Genomic DNA, 25352 nt, shown 5'->3' with positions numbered 1-25352 from the left:
ACTTTAGCTATCTGATTACTGGTGTGGGAGTAGTTCAAGGACCACAGTGCACATAGGATTAGACCAGTGACCTGTACTTCCATGGCATCCAATGCATCAACTTCACACCAACTGTTGCAGGAAGGACGCATCATCACCAATTATTATTACTCAACCACAGTGTACATGCCAGACCAAACGGAGAAACATAACACAACACAGGATGAGATGCCACTGCCAGCCACCCTAACCTAAAGTACTCCAAGAATCAATGGAAGAGGGGTACATCACAACAACATTTGCTACCACCCCATCATTCACAAGGACACTAATCACAGAAGCCAAATCCACCTATAACTTAGTCCAGTTAACATAACATGTCTTACAAGCATCATCCATGATTAAACTGGAAGGGCTTTTGGCAGACAGAGTGAAAACCCCAGCCATGAAAATCAGGGGGCTTTCTCTGTACCGTCGGCTTCTCTATCCGCTAACCGGACAACAAAAGAGTTGCTACCAAGTCAACTTACTACACAGATTCAAAAGTTCTGCCAAAGTCTACCATATGATGGGTAATATTAGCGATGGATCATCTACTGCGGTTACAACAAGACACAAGTCTTTATTAAAACATGCATCATTGTCGAGGTACCCTAACGATGAGCGCTACGAGGCTTATCTATGACCTGAACTAAGGATTCCTTCTTATTTGCACTTTGGGCAGTTGTTGCTTATTTCCCAGATGGAGTTCACTGGGGAGGGAACCAGCCACTGCTGTAGAGCTTATCTGATGGCCTTGGCATTGGCAGCCTGACACTGTCGACTTGGCCATGGTTCTTCCGAGCACCGTCATAAGTGGAAGACGAACAATTGGGCGGCACGGTCCCCTTGTTCAAGTCCTGTGGTGGAAGGAAGTAATTTGCAACAGCTACGTTGTTGTCAAGGACAGGGATATCACCTGTAAGAGTCCTGAATGCAAACTCCAGGCATGGGTCTGACCAGATACTTCGAAACAGCGACGACAGGGAATATCCGGGCATAGCATCAGCTGTTCCAACAAGTCCGTTCGGTTGCGGCGGAGCATCCACATTCTGGCATCCAACGTCTGTTAACGAGCATGCAGCAGATGCTCCTAGTATCTGTTCAGGAGCTGAAGGATACTTGTCTTCAGCATTTCCAGAAGTACTTGGGGCATGTGCACCATCTTTATTCTGAATTACTGGAGAGGAAATTGCCTTTGACTTAGGATTTTTGACCTGCTTTGCTGGTTGTAACTGACCATTGGTATCTGTAGCGCCGACAAGTGCATCACCAGGCACATCATTCGCTTCCTGGTCCCTTTTCACTGCAGTCAAACGAGGTGACGATCGAACAGGTGCAGCAATCTGTTTCACAGGTTCAGTTTTTTGCTTTTTCCCCTTGGGTTTCGGCTCCACATTTGCTTCTTCTCTTCCAGCAGATTCATGCTTCAGAGGCTGATCTTTCTCTCTTGCCATCTGAAGCTTCAATTCAGCCAGCCTCCCTTTGGAGACACCCTTCGGCTCCGATGATGGCCGCCCAGACTGTATATTTTAAAATAAAGGCTATTAGATGGTGCAGTAATAGTTAGGTTGACAATGAAAACATAGGTAGCAACAAAGATTCTTTGTGATTCACTCATTGTAAGTACAATAGAAACCTGAGGGCATCGTCAGTTTAGCACCACTTTCAGGTATATGACTAACAGTCCAAGACATTTAATATTCATCGAGAACATGAATGCTGATGTTTAGGTCAATATGGGGAATTTAACAGGCTGCGAAAGCGTGGCATACGCTGTAGGATACTAGAAAATTGGTAATTCACAGATGCATACCCAGTGCTGAAAGCTCCCACACAAAGGTGGGGTCTGGGGAAGGGAATTTCTAGAGCCTTTCCCTTGCATAATAATTCTGGAGTCATAATTCTGCAAGGAGGCAGGTTCGAACCCAGGAACTCCAGGCCACAAGTGGAAACACTCTACTACTGGCCCGCCCTTCAAAATTGCAATCAGTAAGAAGGTACTTATTTTAAATGAATAATTTGACAATCCAACCATCCAAACTATGTTTAGTTCAGCGATTAGGACTTCTCATACCCCTTCTCTCTTATATTTCAGAAAAGCTGATAGAATTAATCAATGTATCCCTTTAGATTGCTGCTAATGTACAGACAGCGCCAGATTGGCAACTGGCCTAAAGTTTTGTACATTCCTCATCTTTAATGCGAATGCAGAGCTCCTGACATTTCAGGTAAAAAAATGGGCATGGCATGTTCTAGAAAAAACTGTAAGAATTTTGTAGGTGCGTCAAGAAATCATAGGTTATCTAGTGTACATTAGCAAACAAAACATTTTTGCACTATCCTAGAACTAATTTAATACTACCGGAAAAGGGGAAATCAAATGTACATGCAACGATTTACCTAAATATGAATTTTAAATTTCACAAAAAAATCATACATATCCATGATAATGATACATGAACACCTGAAAAAATAAATATGATCAAGTTTCTACTGTACCAAAAAGATAAGTGGTTGCTATTACACTGTTCAAACAATAAGTCAAACATTTTGTGTTTTTTGTGCAGGGTGCATTTGGTCATCTTTCTGTATTATATTCCATAGGCACTTGTGCTATAACATGATGCAACAGTAAGTCAAACATTTTGTCTTTTTCGTGCAGGGTGCATTTGGTCATGTTTCTGTACGATATTCCATAGGCACTTGTGCTATAACATGATGCACTTGTATGATTTTTTTTAGATGCATAATTAGGTAAACCCAAACTCAAGTAGCCCTCAAAAAGGGAACATTTTTTTTATTTCACAACGTTTTTACTTTATCAATTGAATAATTAGTTGACACAAGATGTTTAATATGTAGACAAAATTCAAATAAGAAATGCCATAAGAGAAGGAACATACATGTTGAGACTGGTTCCCTGAAACCTGCAGGTCCTCAATTTTTCTCTTGTTTGGCGTCACAACACGGTCACTGGTATCTTGGGATTCGAGATAGAGGTGAACTTCTTTGAGAGAACGAAATTCGTAGCTATTTGTAGGATCAATGTAGAACTGTATATATCAAATGATTAGATCAACTATAAGTACAAAACAGAGGGTTAAGTGGACAAGAAACAGAATGATGTCAAAGTCCAACATAAATTGGTCATAACACCTTGTGGAAAAACGCCTAAAAGCTATTCTAAGAAAACAACTCAAGTAGGAGTAGTCTCTATCGATTATATAATTTCTAGGTAGGACACAATCACTTACAGCTCATTAAGGATTCATTTCGTTTAAAAAAGGCATGTATCTTCTTGTGCTCAGATGGATGTATCTAGACATATTTCAGTGCTAAATACATCCATTTGAGCAACAAGTAATTCCGGACAGAGGTAGTACTCCCTCCGTAAACTAATATAAGAGTGTTTAGATCACTAAAGTAGTGATCTGAACGCTCTTATATTAGTTTACAGAGGGAGTACTATATAAGGTTCAAAGGTAGGAAAGAGGCTTAGCTGCTTTCAACTCAATTTCATATTCATACCATGACAAGAACAAGGTTCAATGAATTTTTGCGTTGAAGCCGTAAAACTATTCAAGATTCACCGCGTTGCTCATGCATACAGTTGTTGGCAAACAACAATGCAATATACAACCTAGATCACCAGCATATTTAATTGAACTAAATTGACCCGAGGATTGCTAATGAAAAATGAAAGTTTTTTTTACAGTGTGAAAAGGGAAAGGTTAGTAGTAGTCTAAGCCCCACTACAGAAAACCGCACAAATTCAACTGCAAGTGAGGAGTTGTTTTCTATCAAAAAACTAACAAAACTTGTTTTTAAGGTCTTTGTACCTTTTTCGTTGGAACCGAGACTGCAACAGGCATCAGAGTGGTAGCATAAACACGTACACACAGAGTTAAATTATTTGAGTAAATTCCACTTTCACCTCCTTAGTAACGACGTTGTGACAATATTTACCATATTTAAACGGTCTTGCCACATTTACTCCTTAGTTGTGATCTTGTGATGTTTATTTACCCATTTTCCCCTCAGACTGACAAGGTGGACCCATATATCAGGATGATGTGGAAGCTGACTAGTCTGAAACTCAGGCCGTATTTGCAATATGGCGAAGGAGCAGTGCGGTGGAGGCGGAGCTAGCCAAAACTTATCCGCCAAAGTTGACAAAATTCCATAGAGCTTAACTGAATTTGATGAAATTTGAGGGATTTCAACATAATTTTGTATTGCCCCTAACAAGTATGTGTCCTAGTTGTCTTATGCAGTAAGATGTCATGTCATCCTAACAAGTTTGAAGTTTCCATAGCATGCCCTAGGGATCTAACTCGTCCGTTTGATATAATAATAAATAATAAAAGAAATGGGGTAAAAGTTGTCGCAATGTCACAACTAAGGGGGTAAAATGTGGCAGGATTTAACAGGGCTCACAGGATCACAACTGAAAAATAAAAAAAATGGAATTTACTCCAAATATTTCCACAATTAACCAAAGGAAACATACTGCACCTTGTCCCTCCTGGCCCTAGTTCCATGCCGAACCTTTCTAGGCCTGTACTCTTTCAACCAACCATCAGGTAACCCCTCTCCGGCAGGCTCGCGTTTGGTATTAACCTAGGCAGGTAGGCAAGAAGTATGAATTAAGAAAACCTGCCAAATATTACTACTGAATTATAGAAAGAGTTTGGAGTGTCCATATATACCATGATCCCGTTTGGGAAGTGCAAGCCACAGGATCCTGTCTGCCTAAAACATCCTAAATCATGCAAGGAAATGGTAAGCATCTGAATGAAGCATATAAACACATGGAGCTTACTGTGAAAGAGGCATGCAGTCAAGCATTTATGTACTTTGCTGAAATAATAATACGCTGGCGGTCTGGAGCCGTCTGTAAGGAAAGCTGATGGGACAAGGCTTTTATGGGAGCACTACAGAAAAGGTGTTTGCAGAACATGAGCTGAGCCTGTTCAAATCCACTCCTGAATCCTGATACCTCAGTTGAGCTACTAATAGAACTTGCTAATCCCAGCTCCTCGACAAAAGGGTGTAGCCGCACAAACTCAAGAGTGTAGCTGCTAAAAAGGTACTACTGCTAGTATCCTTCTTTTAACCAGGAGGACTAGTCGATTTTGTAAGATGCTGGCTATGGTGATCTGCCCTATGTCCCAAGCCCAATTGTTGCTACTTTTTTTGAACAAAATATCTCTTTGTTTCGCAAAAAAAGGAGAATAAAAATCCCCTTTTTGAGCGCGCGCACACACACACACATGCACCGGAGATAACTCAACAAACCCACCCAGTAGGAACTTCTGCTTGGGAGATTAGTAAGCAGCTCATGGTTCCAAGACAAATCTCTGACCAGGAGAAAAGTAGGCAGGGAGGGAGGGGGGGAGCAAAGACCTGAGCAATACTAGTACTACCATAATTATTTTATTTTACTTTGCACCGGAAAGGATGGCGTTTCTGTGGATTCTTTAACGAGAGAAGCAAACGATTTACTGATCATAAATAATCACAGATAAACGCCGAGGATATTGCACTCGGGTGTCGGAATCCAGATCCAAAACCTCACACAAAGCACTAGTATTACCACTCAGGCAAGCAGCACAGCAGCAAGCACCACAAATCTTGGCATATTCGCATGAACAAGAGCATGCGCATGCTCTTGGCACACAATCGTACTAGTAAAAAACGCTAGGCTCCCTCCCCGTAGAACACGGAAATCCATTGGGGAAAGCAAACTACTACTGCTCTCGAACTTGAGTTGGAAAAAATCAGCAAGAAAGAAAAAGGAGTGGTTGCGGCCGGCAAGAAACGAGGAGGCCGAGCAGAGCAGGAGCACTGACCTTATTACGGGCCAGGGCTACGGTGCGGTGGCCATGGAGGTCGGTCCGCGCAGGCAGAGGCCAGGTGGTTGGGGAGAGGAGGAGGAGGAGACCGGGAGGGAGGGAGAATGACAGCAGGAGGTGCGCGAGGAAGGCCAGGAGCACGACGCACTGGGAGTAGGAGTAGGAGGAGTCGCAGGAGGGCAGCAAAGGCGGCCTCCGCTTTCTCTCTCTCTTTGTTTTACCGGCCCGATCTGACAGATGCCTCTCCGTCTCCCCCGTCTGGTGATTCCGTCAAGTGAAGGCGACGCTCGCTCCTCGCTCATGCGTGGACTGTGACAGTGTCGTCCAACCGTCCCTCCCGCCCTCGGGCTGCTCGGTGGTGTGGGTAATGATGGTGGCGTCCTTCCTCGCGCCACGGCCGCTACTGGACAAGGCAAGGCCGGGGAGGGAAGCCAAGACGTCGCGCCAACCGTGGGTGGTGGTTGATGGAATGGAGGTGATGGAGGTGGAGCCATTTCTTCCTTTCTTTCTTTGCTCCGCTTTGCCCATGCCTGCCTCTGCTCACTCACTGTCTTTTGACTGACTGGACTCGGCGGTTTTTATTGCCTATACGTAAATGAGGCAACAGCTCGCCTCGATGCAGAAGGTGTCCCTCCTGCTTCTTTTTAATTGTGACACATGTGCCTTTTGTCTGATCAAGTCAGTGCAATCTCTGCTTGTTGTAAGCTCATTTTCTTTCTTCCTTTCTTTTTTGAGGCGAATTTCTTGTGCTTCCATAGCGCTGCATGTGTGCATGGCATTGGCATGGCTTCAGCGTTGGCATTTACTAAGAACCAGCACACCGCTTGGCTTTAAAGAATCAAGGTCTATGGCGTCTGCCTAGCTGCCCGACTAGCCTAGCCCCAGCGAGTTTTGTGCTAGCCCTACCCTGCGCGTGAGGAGGGAGGTAGACTTTGATCGCCCCTCCCTCCCAATTATTGGTCTCTCTCATCTGAATCCTCACAGTAGATATTAGTACTACCAAGATGAGATGACACCCGCATTCTCCATCCAGTCATCCATGGACATGGATAAAGAAAGGATCATCGTTATCATCACAAGAATCCCTGAGTCTGGCCAGACGAATGAGATGCTCTTCCTTGACTCTGAGCCTGAGCCACCGAAAGGATCCAAGAGATAAGATGGGCAGCAGCAGCAAGGAATCCAATTCCCTAACCTCACCAGCAATGTAATCTAAGCTAGCTGCATCCATCACATTCAGATACAGTGACACGGCTGATGGGAAATCACATTAGCAGGTGCGTATTTTAACCTTTAAATTACCGCTAGTGAACCAGACGAGGACCACGTACTACTACCCCTTTCCCTGTGCGCCGAGTGCCTCGAGAAACGTGGACTGGACCGCGCGCTAGGCCGGTTGGTGCTGCACTGCTTGCATACTCCCAGGTAGCAGATTCAACTCTCAAGGCGCAGCAAGAAAAAGATCCGATTCAGAAAAGAGAAAACTACGGCGTCCCCTCCCCTCCCGTCCGTCTCGGTGAATGAACGAGTAGCCAGGACACGGCGCCGTACCTCTCGCTGCAGTCGAGTCGACGGTGGCCTCCCTCCTCCGCGGCCGGCGTCGTCCCGGGCTACGCACTCATGTCGGCGACAAAAACGGCGCCGTCGACGGGCAACATCAATGGCAGGAGCGATTAGGAATACTAGTACCAAGGAATGGATGCCAACTGTTCTCTTCTGGCGAGTGATCGATCTGATCTCACCCACTACAACGGGGGAGACGAGAAGAAGGCGTCGCTCGCGAGTGGCGCGTCTCCGTCCCGTTTCCCTCGCCTCTCCGAACGCCAGATCTGTTGACTGTTTCGGATTACTGCCTTTTTTTTTCGAGATAAGGATTACATACCGCCTGTCTCTCTCTGCTGCTACCTCGCCCATGAGGCCCGATAGCCCATACAAGGTCTGTCGGCTGCCTGTTTCCGACCTTTGTGTGCTGCGTGTCTGCTGTCTGGCCCATAAGGCCCAATGACGCGTGCTGTCTTTTTGGTACCGTGACTCTCTGAGTAGGACAAATACGAAAATAAACGCTCCCTCCGCCCGGAATTGCTTGTCTAACATCGAAATAGTTATAGATACATTCATTTAAGCGACAAACAATTTTAGACGCAGGGAGTAGCAAATGCTCTCGGAGTGGCCGTTTCATTTAAGCCACAAAGTCTCAGTGCTGCACGAGAAAGGATCAGTGTCAACTGTCAAGAGCATCTAGTCAAGGTCATTATTCCCCACGCTGGCATATTCCAAGACCCTCCTAACTATGGCCTAATTGACCCACAATTTTGAGGACAGAGCTATATACTTATTTTCGAAAATGGGCCTACTCTCTTCGCCACACTAGTTACTTGCCCCTACACGTGGTTACTCAAAAAAAAAAAAAAAAGAACTTGCCCCTACACGTGATTGCCTCATCGAACATCCGCATGACCTTTTGCCATTACATTGGCGTGAAAATTTACGATCTGACTTTTACTAGTTGGACACAACAATGACACTTTAGTCATTATGTTGCTAAGAGCATTTACAGTCGGACTTTACAAATCCCGCTCGTCAAACGTTCGCGGACGCGTCCGGGCATGTCCGCAGGTACTGATCGGACACCCCTTATATTTTCCATTCTGCATCCACGTATCTCATATCCAACGCTTTATATCCGTATTATCAATGCACACGTTGATCTATCCTAAATGATCAAATAACAGACAATAAAATTGAGCTGCAAAGGAACACAAGATCGACTGCAAACGAACATAACATACTTCATCACATCCAAAAGAATCATAGTTTGTCCACGGACAAGTTCATGAACTTCTACAACTGAAATTGATATAACTATTGAGGAGGAGGAGGAGGAGGAGGAGGAGGAGGAGGGGGATCACCACTTGCTCGCCGGGCCTTTGCCCTTTCGGTCACCGGCACAACTGCAGGCGTCTGTGGCTGGTGGAGGGTCTTGGTCGTCGGACGACGAGGTGCAGCTGTCGCCAGCGTCAGAGTTGGAGTCGGAGAGGACAATGAGCCCCTTCATCCGACGGACCGCCCTATCCTGCTCCCGCTTTAGCCTTGCCACCCGAGCCTTTCTCCGCCGCTGCCTCCTTCGCCTCACTCTGACTGCTCAATAGCTAGTCGGAGCGCCTTGGCGTTCTTCCGTCGGAGGCGGCGAGCGTCCGTCTCCACAGCCGTGAGGGAGCGGCGGTACACCCAGGCGAGGAGATGCGCGTCCTCGTCGGCGTCCGGCTCCGTCCCGGGGTGGCGGCGCGCGGACTGCTCCGCCGCCTCCCTCTCCCGTGCAGGCTGCCTCTCGCGGCGCGTGCCTCCAACTCCAGAGTGCGCGTGCGGGCCGGAGGCGCGGGCACAAGCACCCAACGCTAGCCACATGCAGGAGCGGCCGACGGGGGGAAGGAGACGACGCGGGGCCGGCACGGACTGTGCTGACCGGGCGTCGTTGTGCGCGGGCCGGGAGGGTCCAGCTTCGGCGTCCGCGCTGCACCGGCGCGGGAGGTGCGACGGCGCTCCAGATTCGAAGCTGCCGTCGATGTCCACCTTGGACCACTCCAGCACAATGCGGAGGGCCATCTCCTCCTCGTAGTTGAGCTCCGAGCCGGAGTCGCTGCCGGAGCTGCTCATCATGGTGGATGGGATCGGAAAGTGTGAGGGAGAGGAGTGGACAGAGCGAGAAAGAGAGGGACAAAGTGAGCTAAGGTTTTGAGCTCGCCACCCGGATTGGGTTTTTTGTGGGGTCCGTGGTGGGCCGGGCCTGTCAGGCGAACGCGCCCGGGCGTCCCGGGCTACCTCATATCCGCCCTACATTTGGGCTGGATATGAGGGGTGCCGGTCAGCCCATGAACCCGACATTCGTCTGTAGTTTGAGAGATCCGGCTGGTTCAATTTTTTGTGACCGGTCACTGACCGGACCATCTGTCTGAGCGTTTGAGACGGATATGAGAGGCCCGGCTGCAGATGAGTTGATGTGGACATGATTTGTTGAACCCAACGATGGAAAATATTTTTGTTTCTAGCCGCCACGTGCTAGAGTTGGCGACGTTGGCACGTGTGTGTTCTCTCTTCTTGAAGGCATTGTTATGGAAGAAAGTATAACTTAGCTGTAGAGATTTAGGTTGTGCCTTGTCTTGGTTCTGCCGTACGTTGTTGTGTACTAGGAGTATTATTATAGATGTTTTAGACTCGTTGATGTGTGCCAATTTTAATCAAATCATGGATATGCAGAGGCCAGGAGGTACGACCTTCCTCTTTGAAAGAGAAGGTAAAAGCGTGTCGGCGTGACTATGTATTGTATCTCAATCATCAAATACACCCTTTTATCCATGTGTAAAACCACACACACATAAGCAAGCAGCAACATCATCAAACAAAACCACTCTTTGACACTTACAAAATACACAACCTCTTAACTTCAAGTCCAGCGTCCACGTCCTTGCTCACTGCTCTCGTTTCACCATCGACATACTTGGAGGCTGGAGCAGCTTTATTGGGTTGGGATTTGGGAAGCAAGCACACAAAAATATATTGTTGATTTAGTTGTAGGCGTCCGGGTTGGCGATGAGGTACGCCTCGGCGGCCTTGAAGATGGCGGTCACGGACTCCTTGGCCTTGCCGACCTCGTACTGGGCCTCCCCCACGCCCGGCAGCAGCTTGTACGTGGACTCCACCTTGACGACGCTGCCGCCGCCGCCGGCCGCCGGCTCCACCTTGATGCACGACGTGGCCGTCTCGATCACCGTGCCCACGTGCCCGCCCTCGAGAAGGGTCGACCGGGGACATGGATTTTTCCTAACCAGTTAGGCGCGCAACTAGTATCTGAGACGCACATCTACCTTGCCGTCAATTCAACATGGCCCACTATGTTGTCAGCTCTAGATGGTATTTCAACGTTCCACGATTTTCGTCGGCGTGTATATGGTGCTGTATTCCATCTGATTGGACATGCTAGCTGACAGGTCTATAGATTCGGTTGTCGTCAGGTCCTTCACATGCATTGTTATCGCTCCATGCTGCCTTTTATCAGTCAGACCTACCATACTAGTACTTAGTATGCTGCTAATTGTATGGATTGGTACTACTAATTACCCGAAAATAGCACACTATATTTTTTTCTGCTAACCGCGTTAGGCGCAATTGATTTGGCATAAAAAAATGACTTACGGTTCTCAAGTTCTTCGTTTTGCCATACTATAGCACGACACACGCAAACAAAAAGTACTGCACCAGATAGTTTCACAACCGGGATAGGTGGGACCAGCACCTTCAGCGGGGGAGGCCACATATGTAGTCCACGCAGGACTTTAATGAAGTATAGTACAGAACTTAGTGCGTCTTTTTGGCGCCATTGGTTTGTTCTTCACTGTTATCATTTTGTCAGTGTAAGTTATGTTCTAGAATATGTCTAATTTCCTACTGCTTGCAATATTCGTTTAGAAGTCAACGCCTGCGAGCTTTTGGAATCAAGCATGGCGTGCGCTCTTCGGAGGCATAAACATGATTTGACAATGCACTGGCTCAAGCGGCGTGAACAGTGCATGTTGCCAAAGGAAGGGACAACTCTACAGAGGTTAGGCTCAGCTGGGAACAGATTAAATTAAGGGTCGCGCTAACTGCCACACATGTGGTAGGAAGGGAGACGCACCACACGTCTCTAATGTAAACAGATTGCCACGTCATCGCATGCATGCATGCAGCAATCTTTTTGGATTTTCAGTTTTTAAAATGTTTTATCTCTTAAACAAAAGATACGATTGAAAATCCGTTTTCACCATTAAATCCCTCGCGATGAGATCTTCGAAACTAGATCCCATATTGATATGCTTTGATGAAAAAAAATTGGATTAAAAGTTGCCATGTCTATTGCATATGAATTGTCATGATGTTTACACTGAAGTTGCCATGATATGTTTCAGTTATTTTCTTCTACATTTAAAAGTAAATTTTGACATTTATAAAACGGGGAATTAAGAAACTAGACTTGCCATGAACCATAAACTAAAATTGCCATGATACATGCACGTAAAATTGCCATGGTTCATACAAAAAATAATTTTGATGGTCAAAGTACTGGAGTTGCCATCATCAAAATACTAAAATTGCCATGATCTACAAACTAAAATTGCCACATGGCAAATTTAGTTTAAGCCCTATGGCAACTGCAGTGTAAACATCATGACAACTTCTGGCAAAAAAAAATTCGTCGAAACATATCAACATGGAGTCTAGTTTTGAAGATCTCGTCGAGACGGATTTAATGGTGAAAACGGATTTTTAGTTCACTTTTTATTTAAGAGATACAACATTTTTAAGCCGAAAACCAAAAAAAAATCGGCTGATGTCATCTATTCATACGTGGCAAAATGAGTGATGATGGAGGCGTGTGAGCGATGTGCAAGCGTCCACACGTGTGGGCGTTAACATTTTCGTAAATTAATACCAGCGTTCGAACAGAGGTTAGGCTATAACACCTCACGGATTGCACACAACAAAAAAACTCAGTCGTACCACAAAAAGAAACTCGGTCCAGCTTTACCACTACCCGATCGCCCATTGTGTCCACTGCATTATTTTAGTCACTCACAAAAACGGCCTTGCCGATAACTGCGTAGCAAATACTCGGCAGATGAACTATACTTGTTAAATTAATTAGGACCTTTGGCAAGTGCGGTGGACATGCAAAATAGTATGTGTAATTTTCTTAAACTGTTTATACAATGTAACGTTCAAGTAAATTTTCAAAAAAAAAACCATACCATTCAACTAAATGTACAAAAATCTCTCTAGAAAAAATACTAATTAAAAATTGGTAACGCTAAACTTAATACTAAAAATAGGCAGCTATACTTCTATCGCATTGTACAAAAATATGAACCCGTAAGTAGTGACAAATACTTGCCTCGATTAATACATCAACATTAGTATGACGAGGATATTATGGACGACGAAACCGAGGTAAAATGCAAGTATGATATCTAACGAGTTTGATGATAGAGCTGAGTACACCACCTTTCCACCTAAATGGAGATGCGGATCCGCGAGGTGGTGTGTGGTTGATGACTTGACTCCGAACAGAAGAGAAGCATCACATGGTCCAATGTTCTAGATGTGTACGCAGTGTTATGTGAATATGAATGTGTAGTGGAATGAATGAATCAGTAGTATATACCTCCCCACAAAAAAAATACTATATACCAAAATGTATTGCCAAAGGATACTGTAAGATTTGCTCAACAACAAGAGATGTGCACGTCTTTGTGTATATGATGATATATGAGGAAGGAGGATAGCTCTGGAAATTTGGAGGAAGGCACTCGTCGTCGTCCTCCTCCTCTAGCTGACCATGGGCACGACACAAGAGATTGAACGAATTGCCGGAGAAGACAATTGGAGGAATTGCGGTTAGTTAGATGCTTGCTAAAGTGCTAAAGTACAAAGGTCAAATTATGTGTAGCTGGCTAGTCATTTACCTAAACTCAAGTCCTTCATCTTAGATCACTCGTAAAATTGATGCCTGGTTAGGTGCAGTTGGTCAGACATAGGTTGCAATGAAACACCAATATCCTTTGTGTATTGTTAAAGTCCTTCTACCTAGGCCATGAAAGACCGATCATGGTATGTGAATGTCAATTTGTAAAGATCCGAAATCGGGTGTGTGCCACTAAATTCTTATATATATGCCATAAAATACCAGTCATAGTATGTGAAAAACTATATTGGGGGTGCGGTTGCGAACTCAAATAATATCTTGTGTCTAATCGAGAATGAATTCGACATGGGACGAGGAGAGTCCCGATCTGATATATGTATCGCTATACTCCTTTTACCAAGGCCATAGAAGACCGGCCATTGTATGCGAATATCAATTTGTAAAGATTAGCCACTAAAGTTCTTCTACATATGTCATAAAAGACATGTCCTATTGTGTGAAACTCATATAAGTCCCTTTACATGGGCCATGAAAGACCGATCATGGCATGTGAATGTCAATTTGTAAAGATCCAAAATCGGGTGTGTGCCACTAAAGTTCTTCTACATATGCCATAAAAGACCGGCCATATTATGTGAAAGTCCATATTACGGGTGCGGTTGCCAGCTCATAATATCTTGTGTCAAGTCGAGAACGAAACCGACATGGGACGAGGAGAGTCCCGATATCCTTTGTGTATTGTTAAAGTCCTTCTACCTAGGCCATGAAAGACCGATCATGGTATGTGAATGTCAATTTGTAAAGATCAGAAAACGGGTGTGTGCCACTAAATTCTTATATATATGCCATAAAAGACCGCTCATAGTATGTGAAAATCTATATTAGGGGTGCGGTTGCGAACTCAAATAATATCTTGTGTCTAGTCGAGAATGAATTCGACATGGGACGAGGAGAGTCCCGATCTGATATATGTATCGCTATACTCCTTTTACCAAGGCCATAGAAGACCGGCCATTGTATGCGAATATCAATTTGTAAAGATTAGCCACTAAAGTTCTTCTGCATATGTCATAAAAGACATGTCATATTATGTGAAAGTTCATATAAGGGGTGCGATTTTAACTCATATAAGTCCTTCTACCTAGTCCATGAAAGACTGATCATGGCATGTGAATGTCAAATTGTAAAGATCCAAAATCGGATGTGTGCCAGTAAAGTTCTTCTACATATGCCATAAAAGACCGGCCATATTATGTGAAAGTCCATATTACGGGTGCGGTTGCCATCTCAAATAATATCGTGTGTCTAGTCGAGAACGAAATCGACATGGAACGAAATCGAGCGCTTAAGCACCAGGCATATTGAATCAAAGTTCTTTATCCGGGCATCTAGCTTCGTAATAATGTCCTACAAAGGTCCAGTTGAAACACGAGTAGCATCTAAATCCTTCGTGATTGAGAACTTAAGCACCGACCATGTTGAATCAAAGTTCTATATCCGGGGGACTAGCTTCGTACTAATATCCTACAAAAGTCAATTGAAACACCGAAAACTAATATATCAAAGTGATATAGCAAGAATCATTTGTAGTTGGAGTAAACTTGTTAAGTCCTTCTGGTTCGTGGGCTTATGTACCAGACACATTGGTTCAGAGTGCTAAAACGGTCCAATTTTAACACATATAGAATCTAAAGTCCTTCATGATCGAGCACTTAAGCACCGATCATGTTGAATCAAAGTCCTTCGCGATCGAGAACTTAAGCACCGGTCATGTTGAATCAAAGTCCTTCATGATCGAGCGCTTAAGCACCGAGCATGTCGAATCAAAGTTCTTTATCCAGGGGGTTATCTTCATACTAATGTCCTGCAAAGGTCCAATTGAAACATGATTAACATCTAAAGTCCATCGTGATCGAGCACTTAAGCACCGATCATGTTGAATCAAAGTCCTTCAGGATCGAGCACTTAAGCACCGTTCATGTTGAATCAAAATCCTTCATGATCAAGCGCTTAAGTACCGGGCATGGCGAATCAAAGATGTTTATCCAAGGGTTTAGCTTCATATTGCTGTCCTACAAAGGTCCAACTGAAACACGAGTAGCATGTAAAGTCCTTCGTGATTGCGCTCTTAAGCACCGGGCACGTTGAATCAAAGTTCTATATCCGGGGGACCATCTTCGTACTAATATCCTACAAAGGTCCAAATGAAACGCGAGTAGCATCTAAAGTCCTTTGTGATTGAGCACTGAAGCACCGGTCATGTTGAATCAAAGTTCTATATCCGGGGGACTAGCTTAATACTAATATCCTACAAAGGTCCAATTGAAACACTGAAAACTAATATATCAAAGTGATATGGCAAGAATCGTGTGCGGTTGGAAAAAAAACTTGATAAATTCCATCGGTCTCAAGGTCGTAAGTGTCCAGCACGTTTGATCAAATTGTCTAGTGTTATATGCGACCAAGTGTCTAGTGTTGACAATATCACAGGCATATTTTGGCTACATCAAGGAGCTAAATAAAGCATGCTGACCAAATTCCATAGCACTAAATAGTGGGAAAACACAATGAACATATCAAAGAAATTCTATTGGCCAGCACAAACAAATACACGTAAAATAAGCTGCACCTTAGTTGATCTGTACAAAGCTCATTGCAGTGCTAGTCTTTTGAGGACAAAAATCCATTTAGCTAGCTTTAGAACTTAACAATCAACAGAAAAAGGCATATACTGCATGCGTGAAAGTCGGTTGCAGGAAGATATAAATAAATAAAAAGAGGCAACCAGCTGAACTGTAGGCATTCCAAAGGTGATGGTACGGTCTATGTGCTACTAAACCGTATTCATCTTGAACTACAAATCTGTAAGCAAGCAGCAAGAATTAATCCCAGCTCGCTGAAGACTGTCTTGCATCCCTGTATGTTTCTTTGGCATTGACCATACTTAATACCAAATCCTGTTTCCCAAGAGTACAGGTCGTAGGAGTCGTAAGCTTCAGCCAAAGAATCGAACTCTTGGCTGATCTCTGGATTTATGACGCACTCTAACTCCCTATCCGCATAATTTCTCATGGCCTTGTCCAAAGCACTTCTCCTTCCTGGTAATGTGGCACAGCAGTCTGGTATCTTGCCATGTCAGACACTACATAATTGAGAATTGTTAAACATCTTGCAAAGAAATTTAAAAATAGGAAAAGTGAAGTGCACATTGCTCCAATATGGGTCCAGAATTACTTGCCTTGCACACAACTAAGACTGAAAATTACTTGCATTACTTGCCAGCATGGACTATATATATTTATGAGCACTTTATACGCAAATCATATATGGCCATCAAGCAGTTTGAATTCAACACGTACCAAGAAATAACAACAATTTGATCCACAAAAGTGAAAAATCCTCATAGGGCTCTGATTTGGAAATGTGTCTCATATTGTTCAACACATCTGCATGATTCTCACCGCAACTATAATGTGGATAGAAATCTGCACAATTATATTGCTATCGAGATATAGTTTGGCTCCCCAAATCCGACAAGAGTGGATCGAACTCATAACTAATTGCAGGGCTTCTGCCCGCACTGGTCGAACTGTCCCTCTCATCCATATTTTATCTTACTGTACAATATAAGACCAATGAGAATTTGTAACCGACCTGATTATTATTTGACTAGAAAGAATAAACCACTGGAATGATTCCTCGACACAAAAATATTGATTATGATGCATCTATACTCTGTGGAGACAAAATCATGATCGAGGACAAACATTAATGAGATGGAGAGAGAGTACCTTCCCGGCCTGGAGCAGGAGTGTGTAGCGATTCAGGCGAGGGCGAACTGTGGCTGGCAGTGGTGTCCTTGGAATCAATATCTGGGACGGTGGAAAAAATTGGATTGGACCGTGAAACTTCGGATTCTTAATCAGTAGCCGAAGATTTCCTCCGTCTTCGCTTGGGGAAGGAGGTGCTTATTGGAGATAAGACATGCTCCCCGTCGTCTTCATCCTCGGTCCATCCCGTATCTGGGACGCACACCGCAGCGGGCGGCGCCGAACAAAAGCTGTTCATGGCATCCCACGCAAGAGAGATTGAAGGCCATGGTGGAGAACGCGATGAAAAGAAAAGCTTTTGAGATGGAAACCAACCTGAACAGCAGATCTGTGAGTGACTCCGGTTCAAGATCCGTTGGCTCCATCGTGGGTACTGCGTTGGCCGGCGGGGGTGCGCGGTACTGCGTTGGCCGACCGGAGTGGTTCACGGCGATGAGGAGCGTCTTCCGGACGCGATTCAAAAATTGAAATCTGGATTGGCTCGGCGTGGATGGGGTAGCTGGGTCGTGGTGTAAATGATGGCAGTCGTGGGCGAGTACGAGTAGGTACGGGGCGTAGGCATGGTACATATGATTTGACTGTATTCATACCGTATATCCAGAAGAAAATTGGAAGAGGGATGATTGGATGGGGCCAGGTGGGCCACGCTCGCTCGCATCCAAATGAAACAGCGACGGCAGCGATTGGCGTTGCGCGCGCATACAGTTAGACATCGCCATATTCGGTCGACCGGCACTCGCACCCGTCCGCGTCCAGGAAGTCCAGCCTCTCCTTCACGACGCTGAAGGGCATGGCTGCATGCAAGGCCAACCAACCTGCGTGTCACGTTCACGTGCCTGCTGAAGGCGAAGTTGAACTGCATGTATGCGGTACGTACCGGAGGTGAAGTTGAACTGCCTGACGCTGCCGACGCCGCCCTCGCCCTCGACGGGGTGGGCGCTGGCGACGACCTGCGGGGCCAGCTTGGGCGCCAGCGTGTGCCAGTCCATGACGCCGGCGCGGAACAGCCGTGGCGCCGCCACGGACGCCTCGATCTCGTGCGCCCAGCTCTTCTTGGTGGAGGCCATCGCGCGCTGTTCGTGCCTGCGTGCGTGATGATCAGCTCGCGCTTGTGTCTGCCTGGAGAGTGGACGTAGTCCCTATAAATAAACTCGTCGACTCCAAAGCCGGGGTTGGTGAAGCTAGGCTTGGCCGGACCGGTCCGGTGAGCGAGGCGCCATGCCGGGCCGGGCGTCCAGGTTTTCTACATTGGATGGCACACTAAGCTTTTAGTATTATGAGAGATCATGAATCCATCAATATTTGCTTTAGTTAAAGGAAGATTGTTTTGACGGGCTCCGAGATAAGATTACCTGGGGTTGGTGTGGTCAGAGCCAAGGAACAGACTGAATTACTGAACTGATTGGAAGCACACTTGCATAGTCGCATATGCATGCGTAGTCAGCAGTGCAAGGTTACATCCACTTCATTCAGTTTCTTTAGATCAACGACTTGGGTTGCCAGGCCAGAGAAGGAAAAAGTCAGGGGAAGAGATGAGATAATCCTGTTGTCGAAACAAATGCGGAACCATCTTGACGTACGGCGTTGCTTTGTTTTACCAACTCTACTATCTGCAACAAGGCTGGAAAATACAGTAAGACATACTAGCAAGGGCACTGTGGGTGACACTTTTATTCAGCATCGACACTATTTTCGGGCAACTTCTTCCTGGCACACCATTTCATCAGTTTCTTCTTCTTCCTCTTCCTCTTCATCAGACTGGGTTGTGCTGAATCCGGCTTCTTCTCTCATACTGCAGTACATCATTTGCATCCTTGTCGACCTGACAAAGTGAAACACACCATCAATTATAACATTATTAGCTGAAGCATTAAGACTGCTGACAATTTACATACTTTTAGCCTTACTAGATGACCCGTTGCGCCCATGGCGCAAAGACCGAGCGCAAGCCAGGTATTGGAGGAGTGTGCATTGAAATATGTGGATACAGATTGAAACATATGTAAGAGCCTTTTTAGTTGGCATACATCTGGACTTATCTGAGCTAATATTCTTGATAAGGCATCTTCACACTAAAAATTTCAAAAGGTAGAGCTTGCATAATTGCAAAGAGAACATGCTGTAGAAAAAGGAAGATTATTTTCCTTTGTGTGTGCCATAAGATGTTGATGTGCATTCTTTGGTGAAGTGGTGTGGATCGGTAACGAAATACTTTGGATCATTTGCATGGTAGATGCCTAGTAGAATTAATTGTTAGATGCATAAAATGATAGAACTTTTCAATGCATTTTTTGATAAGTCTATATACTTTCTGTAATATTTAATAGTAAAAGAGCCAGTGCGTTCTAATGCCAGAAAAAAAATCATAACCTCCACAGGCCATGACAATATTTTGCTGCATCACCGATAACATTTTGGCGAACATTTTGTTCAATTTCATTAAAAAAATAATACATGAACTTTTTTAAATCATGTACATTTTTTTATTTCTAACACATTTGTTTTCAAAATTTTGAACATTTTATGAATATGCAAATATTTTTTAAAAATTATAAACATTGTTTGAATCCACAGATATTTTATTGTTTATTGAATACTTTTATTTTATTCAAAATTTATATTTTTTAAGTTTTAGAACATTTTTAGGTATAAAATTATATAATTTAGAGGAGAACAAAAGAATATATAAAATTAAAATAAAAAATAAAAACGAAATTTAAAAACAGGCCGGCTTAACGGGCGCTGCGTCTTCTCCCAGCGTGCAGAGCGTATTATAGGAGGTCCCTACTCTGTGGGCCGGCTTAAGTGGTGGATTCCCCTGTGTGAATTTTTTTTGGCTTATAGTTGGCATCGGTGGGAATATTTTGCAATTTTCGGGGTAATTTATGTGACATACCGCCAAACGCACGAATGACTTTATTCTTGTAAGTTTTTTTGAGGGATACTTTATTATTAGGTATAGATTCGATTGGGTGCCATCTGTTGTGGGCCTGTTTTTTTCGTGGCCCATTTAAGAACGCCTCATTTGGCATGTTTACGGCAGAACACGATGAGGCAGGGTGATATACTGATTCTTCTGTTTACTGAAATTTTTTGATTCTTCAACTGTAGTAAGAGTGAAATAAATACTTGTTTGTTTCGTTATTCCCAATACTTGGTGGATATGTATCTAGCAAGTATCCATATAACATTGGGTATCCAACAAGATATGCCAGGTTTTGCATGATTGGTCATTTCGTTCATAGGTTTCAATACTAAATGGAGAAAGAAAGTTTCTCCATGCTAACTCTGTTTGACCCACAAAACAGACATATTTCCTCATCCCAGGTGATGGAACAGAACGATAAGCGTTACAGCCCAATTGACAGATTCAGTATTACACGGAACTGGAACTGCTACTCTGCCAGAGCAGAAACTGAAACCAACAACCAAAAGGCAACAACAATACCTATTCTTGTTACTGCTGAACCAACATTTAGCAATATGCCCATATTGATCTCAACTAATTTAGAAAGATCAGGCCACCACAGCTTGGCCAAAGGGCATTCAAAGAACAATTGAGAAATATCACCAACAAGGTCGTGCCTATCACACTGCCTATTGGGGCTAAGAAACCCTATAAACACATGGAACCCGATGGGAATTTCAGTTTGCAACAGAGCAGGAGTTGTACACCATAATCCCAGAAGAGTATATCTCAGGACAATAACATCTTTCTACCGGCAAACGATATAGAAGATGTTATATGCAGCAATCCATGCCACAAAACCATGAGCCTCCAAAACCGTCAAATGGGCAGTACAAATTCTCCCGGCAGTCAATTTTGGGTGCACTCAACTCGGACAAAGGAACTCACAAATAGAACAAAAGCACGTCCACCCTGACCGAACTGTTCAGCACAACCAGCAACAAATTAGACTGAAGTTCACTTCAAATTCAAGATGTGGACCATGCTTTGTTAGGGTGGGGAATCATAGATAAATGAACCATGCTCCAGAACAGATCTACAAGCAAGTTGAGACTGCTCTTAGATCAACCATGGTCCTTGGCCTCTCCTCCAATTGACAGGCTGCTGCAGCTACACCATCGCCGATGGCTCCTTGGCCTATGTGATTAAATAAATTAGGAAAGAAAGAGGATCAAATTCTGGTGATGGTTAAGGTGATTTTATTGTACCATCGCTGGTGTGGGGTCGGCGACGCCAATGCCATGTGCACCTTCCTGGCTAGCATCCTCTCCTCCCTGTCATCTTCGTCCAATGAGAAAGGCTGGGGGGACAATGAGGACGCGGATCTGGTGTCCTGGGAGTGGTTAGCGCAAGATATGAGAAAGTAAGCTGAGAAATGGGAAATATGCCTTGTCAAGATTTAACTCCATAAACAGGTTGTGTCATAGAATTACACGATCACGTATGATGTAAGGACTCAAGCACATATTGTTACGTTGTCCTGTGCCTAGACTTATTATTTATTCCCTTTGATCAATGGACAATCAAAGTAATTTATCAGACGCTCCATTGCGCAAACAACAGTCGGATACAACAAGAGCATCAGTTAGTTTTCCATCATTAATTAGCCTACATAGACAAATGAAATCTAATTGTCAAGAGAGGTTGCAAGAGAAAGGTCATTCAAGATCTGCGCCATATGTGATAGTAAATATGTATATCCACAATGAAATAAGCACTGGACAACAAAACAAGGATGATTTGATATACCTTGCTTTCAGGAATTCAATTTTGACGTCATTTGATGATTGAGCCATGAAAGTAAGGACATATCCAAACCTGAGGTGCATGAAGCAAGGCAATGAGCTAAATTAGTGCATCTAGTACATATTTGACTCACTCTACACTCTAGGCTTCCATAGCATGACAGTAATCTTAGGTCACTCATGGGAAATAAAACAAATCGAAGACCAAGATTTGCATATGGCGAATGGAGGAATGAAGCCATACCTACAGGAGAAATTCTTGCATTCATGCTACAAATCCCGAAAAGGAAAATCAAACCTCCTCTCTAGAGCCTCTGCCCTGTTAATATCTTAGACGCATAAGCGCCACAGCAGAAGATTCCTAAGACGGTTATGCAAAAAAAAAGATCTTGTGAGCACCTGCACACTATAAATCATGATATATTTCTTATTTCTTACTAAGATATAAAAGCAGTGTATTCAGTAACACGATTTACCTGAGAAATCAGGCTTAGTTTTCTATCTTGTGAGCCATTAGTAGGTAGCTCTGCTTTTAGATAAAAATCTAAAAAAAGGAGACACATACAGATATATCTCAGGAATGTACACCAAATATGCTCAGTTGCTCATTATACATGAACTCAGGTGCTCATAAAAGATACATCTAGCCATACAGATGTTGCTCTTCCTAGTTCTTGATGGTGCACCAAGGAAAAATATCAATATCACTCAACAGTAAACATTTGTACATCCTTCTACAGCAAAATCAAAGTGCCACATGCATATGTCATAGGAGACGAAATAATTACATTAATAATACTTAGGTAATCGAAAAGTCTGTACTAATTGATGCTGGTCCTTTATGAAATTTAGACCATTTGTCTCAGCAAGCATATTCTCCTAAGAAAGAAGGCAAGTCTAGGCACACCAAAAGTTTCATCTGTGAGAAGCATTTTCACAAACACATGCTGTGCTACTTGTTCTACTAATCAAAGAAAACCAACAAGCAGAGAGGAGAAAACCCAGCAACCTGCAAGCTGAAGATGAGCAGAAATGGATAGCACATGGACACCCTCTTCCGTCCCTGCACTGCTGCCCCCTTTCTCGTCTAGCTTCGGGAGGCCAGCCACCCCCGTTGCTCCCATGATCCCTGCTGCCAGCTCCATCTTCATCCTCTGCTGCAAGGCCTTGTCATTTCGTCAAACACACACAACATAAAAACCAAATATTATGCAGAAGCATATAGATAGAAAGGAAAATTAAACTTGGATTGAAAATCCCCTTCCTTTCCATTTGGAATCCGGTCTCACATGAAAAAACTGAGAAATGTTCTTATTCTTGTGCTGCCTAATGCCAACAGATCCGACCAATCTACAAATTAGTGTGTAGATCATGAAAAGAAAACACAGGGAATGATGGGGGCAGAAGGTTGCAACCGACCTGGAGATGAACACCATGCCACCACTGAAAAATCAGTGTAGGAATCAACAGCAACCCAAACACTATGTGCATAAGAAGAAGAAAAAAGGAAGGATGATCTCAGTTCACCATGGGAAAATGAGGAAAGGAGGAAGAAAGAGCTCACCTGTGTCGCATCTCTCCTCCATGAACTGGCAACCGTCCTTGACCTCTCCCCCTCTGCACACAGCCGCCGGGGTGGGGACCCTGCTGCCCTCACTGTAGCAACCGCTCCTTCTCGACCTACGGCCGATCTAGAATCATGGCGCGCGGCATCGGATGGCGGCGACCCCCGAAGAGGAAGAGCTCGGGAAGGACGATGGAGAGGGAGGGTGGAGGCCATGGCAGAGGTAAGGACGCCGGGAAGGGGGCAGGGAAAATGGGCCCGCGAGAGAGGCGGCGGGGGGCGAGCCACGACCTCCGTCACGCCACCATGACCAATTGACCACGGCCTCCTCCTCATCACGCATCTGTCCCCTGCCACCACGACTCCCTCCATCCCAGGATCATGGGGAGGATGCATCTGGAGAGCAGCTAGTGGGCGCCGGGCCGCCGGCTGGGGGGAGCGGCCGGAGAGGAGGAGACGAGCGGGGAGAGGAGGGGCGGCGTGGGGAGAGGAGGAGACGAGCGGGGAGAGAGGAGGCGGCTGGCTTGCTTTTTTCTTTTTACCCCTCGTCGGTCTGGGGCTCCCACGCACGCCATTCTCTCGGCCCCACACATAAAGAGACCCACTCGTCATCCACTCTCGAAGCAGTCATAAACGTGAAAAAAAACGACGGCTGACCAATTGCCAGCGGTCAAAAAAAAGCACAGTAAAAGAATCGCACGGTCCAACCAGCGTCGCGCGCGCGGAGGCCTCAGAATGGCGGGTTGGGTACCCTTCAAAAAAAAAAATGGCGGGTTGGGTAGCGTCCTTTATATGTTCGATAGATGGATGAAAAAAAACGTGTGCCAGTATCAACTATACCGTGATATCAGTTCCTGGGTAACTTTCTTTCTGTGATATCTGCAACTATACCGTGATCACTTCTTCCAGTTGTTCTCTTTTGCTTATTTTTAAGTGTACTTACATGTCGTAGCCTCAACGTGCACTGATCCAAGTTTGGTTGTGTTGACCAGATTAGGCCAGCGCTGCGCTTTTAGACCTAAAGGCATACCATCAGAAAAGCTTCCTTGACCAATAGGGTAAATCAAGAAAACAGCAGTAGCAGCTGCAACGGGAGCTGAATATCCAACAACAATCCAAGGACGCATATCCCACGCACGACCCATATAACAAGCTACACCAAGTAAGAAGTGTAGAACAGTTAGCTCATAAGGACCACCATTGTATAACCACTCATCAATAGATTGGCGGCATATGCCAACCCAGGTCATATTTTCGCCAATTCACGGCCAAACAACCGCCAGACAAAGACCGTTCCATAGTTGCGAAATTTAACCACATTGCTCAAATCAAACATGAGATATAAAATAAATATAATTCACAGTGTCAGACGAAATTACAGTGAGACACTGATATTGCATTTCTAGCCTAGATAGATTCGGAAGTGAAAACAGATGGCAGTCATAGTCACTTGTAAACAGTTTTCTACACCATAATTCCAGACGAAAAACACATCATGGAAAGTTTCAGTTATGCTGAGCCAAATAGAACAGTCAGAATGAATGTACAGGGATTAACACATGTAGCCAAAAAGAAACATCAGTTGTTATTCCAATGAATTATTCTGCATTGGTTCCAGCACCCGCGATCTATTGGCAGACACGGGGAAGATATGAGATAAGTCTGTTGTCAAAACAATGCAGAACCTTGACAGCGTGGCTTTTTTTTTTGAAACGGAGGCAAAAGATTTGCCTCATCTATTAAATAAGAAGAGGATAGAGTTTGTTACAAGGGCACACTTTTAGACGGCATGGAAGATTACTCACACAAAATAATGTTCCCTAATTTTTCTGCTCCGGCGGTGATCCAAAGGTTTGCCTCGCAGATGATGTTGTTTAGCAAGATTGGTGGCGGAGCACTCTTGTTCCGGAAAA

At 44.5% G+C, this 25352-nt stretch overlaps 3 protein-coding genes and 1 long non-coding RNA gene across 5 annotated transcripts; all 4 read right to left on the bottom strand.

The window, feature by feature from the left end:
• Positions 1–308: 308 nt before the first annotated feature.
• Positions 309–7498, bottom strand: LOC119356208. Of its 2 annotated transcripts, none has more exons than XM_037623137.1 (5): positions 7428–7498; positions 4731–4783; positions 4537–4641; positions 2925–3074; positions 309–1541 (listed from the first exon to the last, which is right to left on the bottom strand). In XM_037623137.1, exons 2-5 carry the CDS (start codon positions 4731–4733, stop codon positions 729–731), a joined length of 1071 nt encoding a protein of 356 aa, XP_037479034.1. In that variant the 5' UTR covers positions 4734–4783; positions 7428–7498; the 3' UTR covers positions 309–728. The 2 variants fall into 2 exon arrangements, with proteins under 2 accessions (XP_037479034.1, XP_037479033.1); XM_037623136.1 differs by lacking the exon at positions 7428–7498 and adding an exon at positions 5874–6104.
• An 8448-nt stretch (positions 7499–15946) lies between these two features.
• LOC119351863 lies at positions 15947–17670 on the bottom strand. Its single transcript, XR_005170083.1, has 3 exons — positions 17478–17670; positions 17124–17392; positions 15947–16474 (listed from the first exon to the last, which is right to left on the bottom strand). It is a non-coding gene; the product is annotated as an uncharacterized LOC119351863 (long non-coding RNA).
• A 197-nt stretch (positions 17671–17867) lies between these two features.
• On the bottom strand, positions 17868–18385 carry LOC119358106 (pathogenesis-related protein 1-like). Its single transcript, XM_037624805.1, has 2 exons — positions 18040–18385; positions 17868–17956 (listed from the first exon to the last, which is right to left on the bottom strand). Exons 1-2 carry the CDS (start codon positions 18227–18229, stop codon positions 17868–17870), a joined length of 279 nt encoding a protein of 92 aa, XP_037480702.1. The 5' UTR covers positions 18230–18385.
• A 2208-nt stretch (positions 18386–20593) lies between these two features.
• LOC119358105 lies at positions 20594–24051 on the bottom strand. Its single transcript, XM_037624804.1, has 8 exons — positions 23440–24051; positions 23295–23318; positions 22885–23032; positions 22352–22419; positions 22120–22236; positions 21880–21948; positions 21339–21463; positions 20594–21267 (listed from the first exon to the last, which is right to left on the bottom strand). Exons 1-5 carry the CDS (start codon positions 24049–24051, stop codon positions 22198–22200), a joined length of 891 nt encoding a protein of 296 aa, XP_037480701.1. The 3' UTR covers positions 20594–21267; positions 21339–21463; positions 21880–21948; positions 22120–22197.
• Between the last annotated feature and the right edge of the window lie 1301 nt (positions 24052–25352).

The sequence above is a fragment of the Triticum dicoccoides genome, chromosome 2A (genome assembly GCF_002162155.2).
Source record: "Triticum dicoccoides isolate Atlit2015 ecotype Zavitan chromosome 2A, WEW_v2.0, whole genome shotgun sequence".
NCBI lineage: Eukaryota > Viridiplantae > Streptophyta > Magnoliopsida > Poales > Poaceae > Triticum > Triticum dicoccoides.
This window is presented reverse-complemented; position numbering and strand designations above follow the sequence as displayed.

Bases quoted from the DNA above. Each gene is read 5' to 3' on its own strand.
- LOC119356208 (XM_037623137.1), bottom strand. The intron at 3,075-4,536 runs GTGCAGTATGTT...TGATATATACAG, and splicing joins CTAGGGCCAGGAGGGACAAG to TTCTACATTGATCCTACAAA. The intron at 1,542-2,924 runs GTATGTTCCTTC...TAAAATATACAG, and splicing joins CAGGGAACCAGTCTCAACAT to TCTGGGCGGCCATCATCGGA.
- LOC119358105 (XM_037624804.1), bottom strand. From the start codon at position 24,051: ATGACGAGTGGGTCTCTTTATGTGTGGGGCCGAGAGAATGGCGTGCGT. The intron at 23,033-23,294 runs GTCGGTTGCAAC...AAGGCCTTGCAG, and splicing joins GGCATGGTGTTCATCTCCAG to CAGAGGATGAAGATGGAGCT. The intron at 22,420-22,884 runs GTTGCTGGGTTT...TCCTTTTTTTAG, and splicing joins TGCTCATCTTCAGCTTGCAG to ATTTTTATCTAAAAGCAGAG.
- LOC119358106 (XM_037624805.1), bottom strand. From the start codon at position 18,229: ATGGCCTCCACCAAGAAGAGCTGGGCGCACGAGATCGAGGCGTCCGTG. The intron at 17,957-18,039 runs GTACGTACCGCA...CCTTGCATGCAG, and splicing joins GCAGTTCAACTTCACCTCCG to CCATGCCCTTCAGCGTCGTG.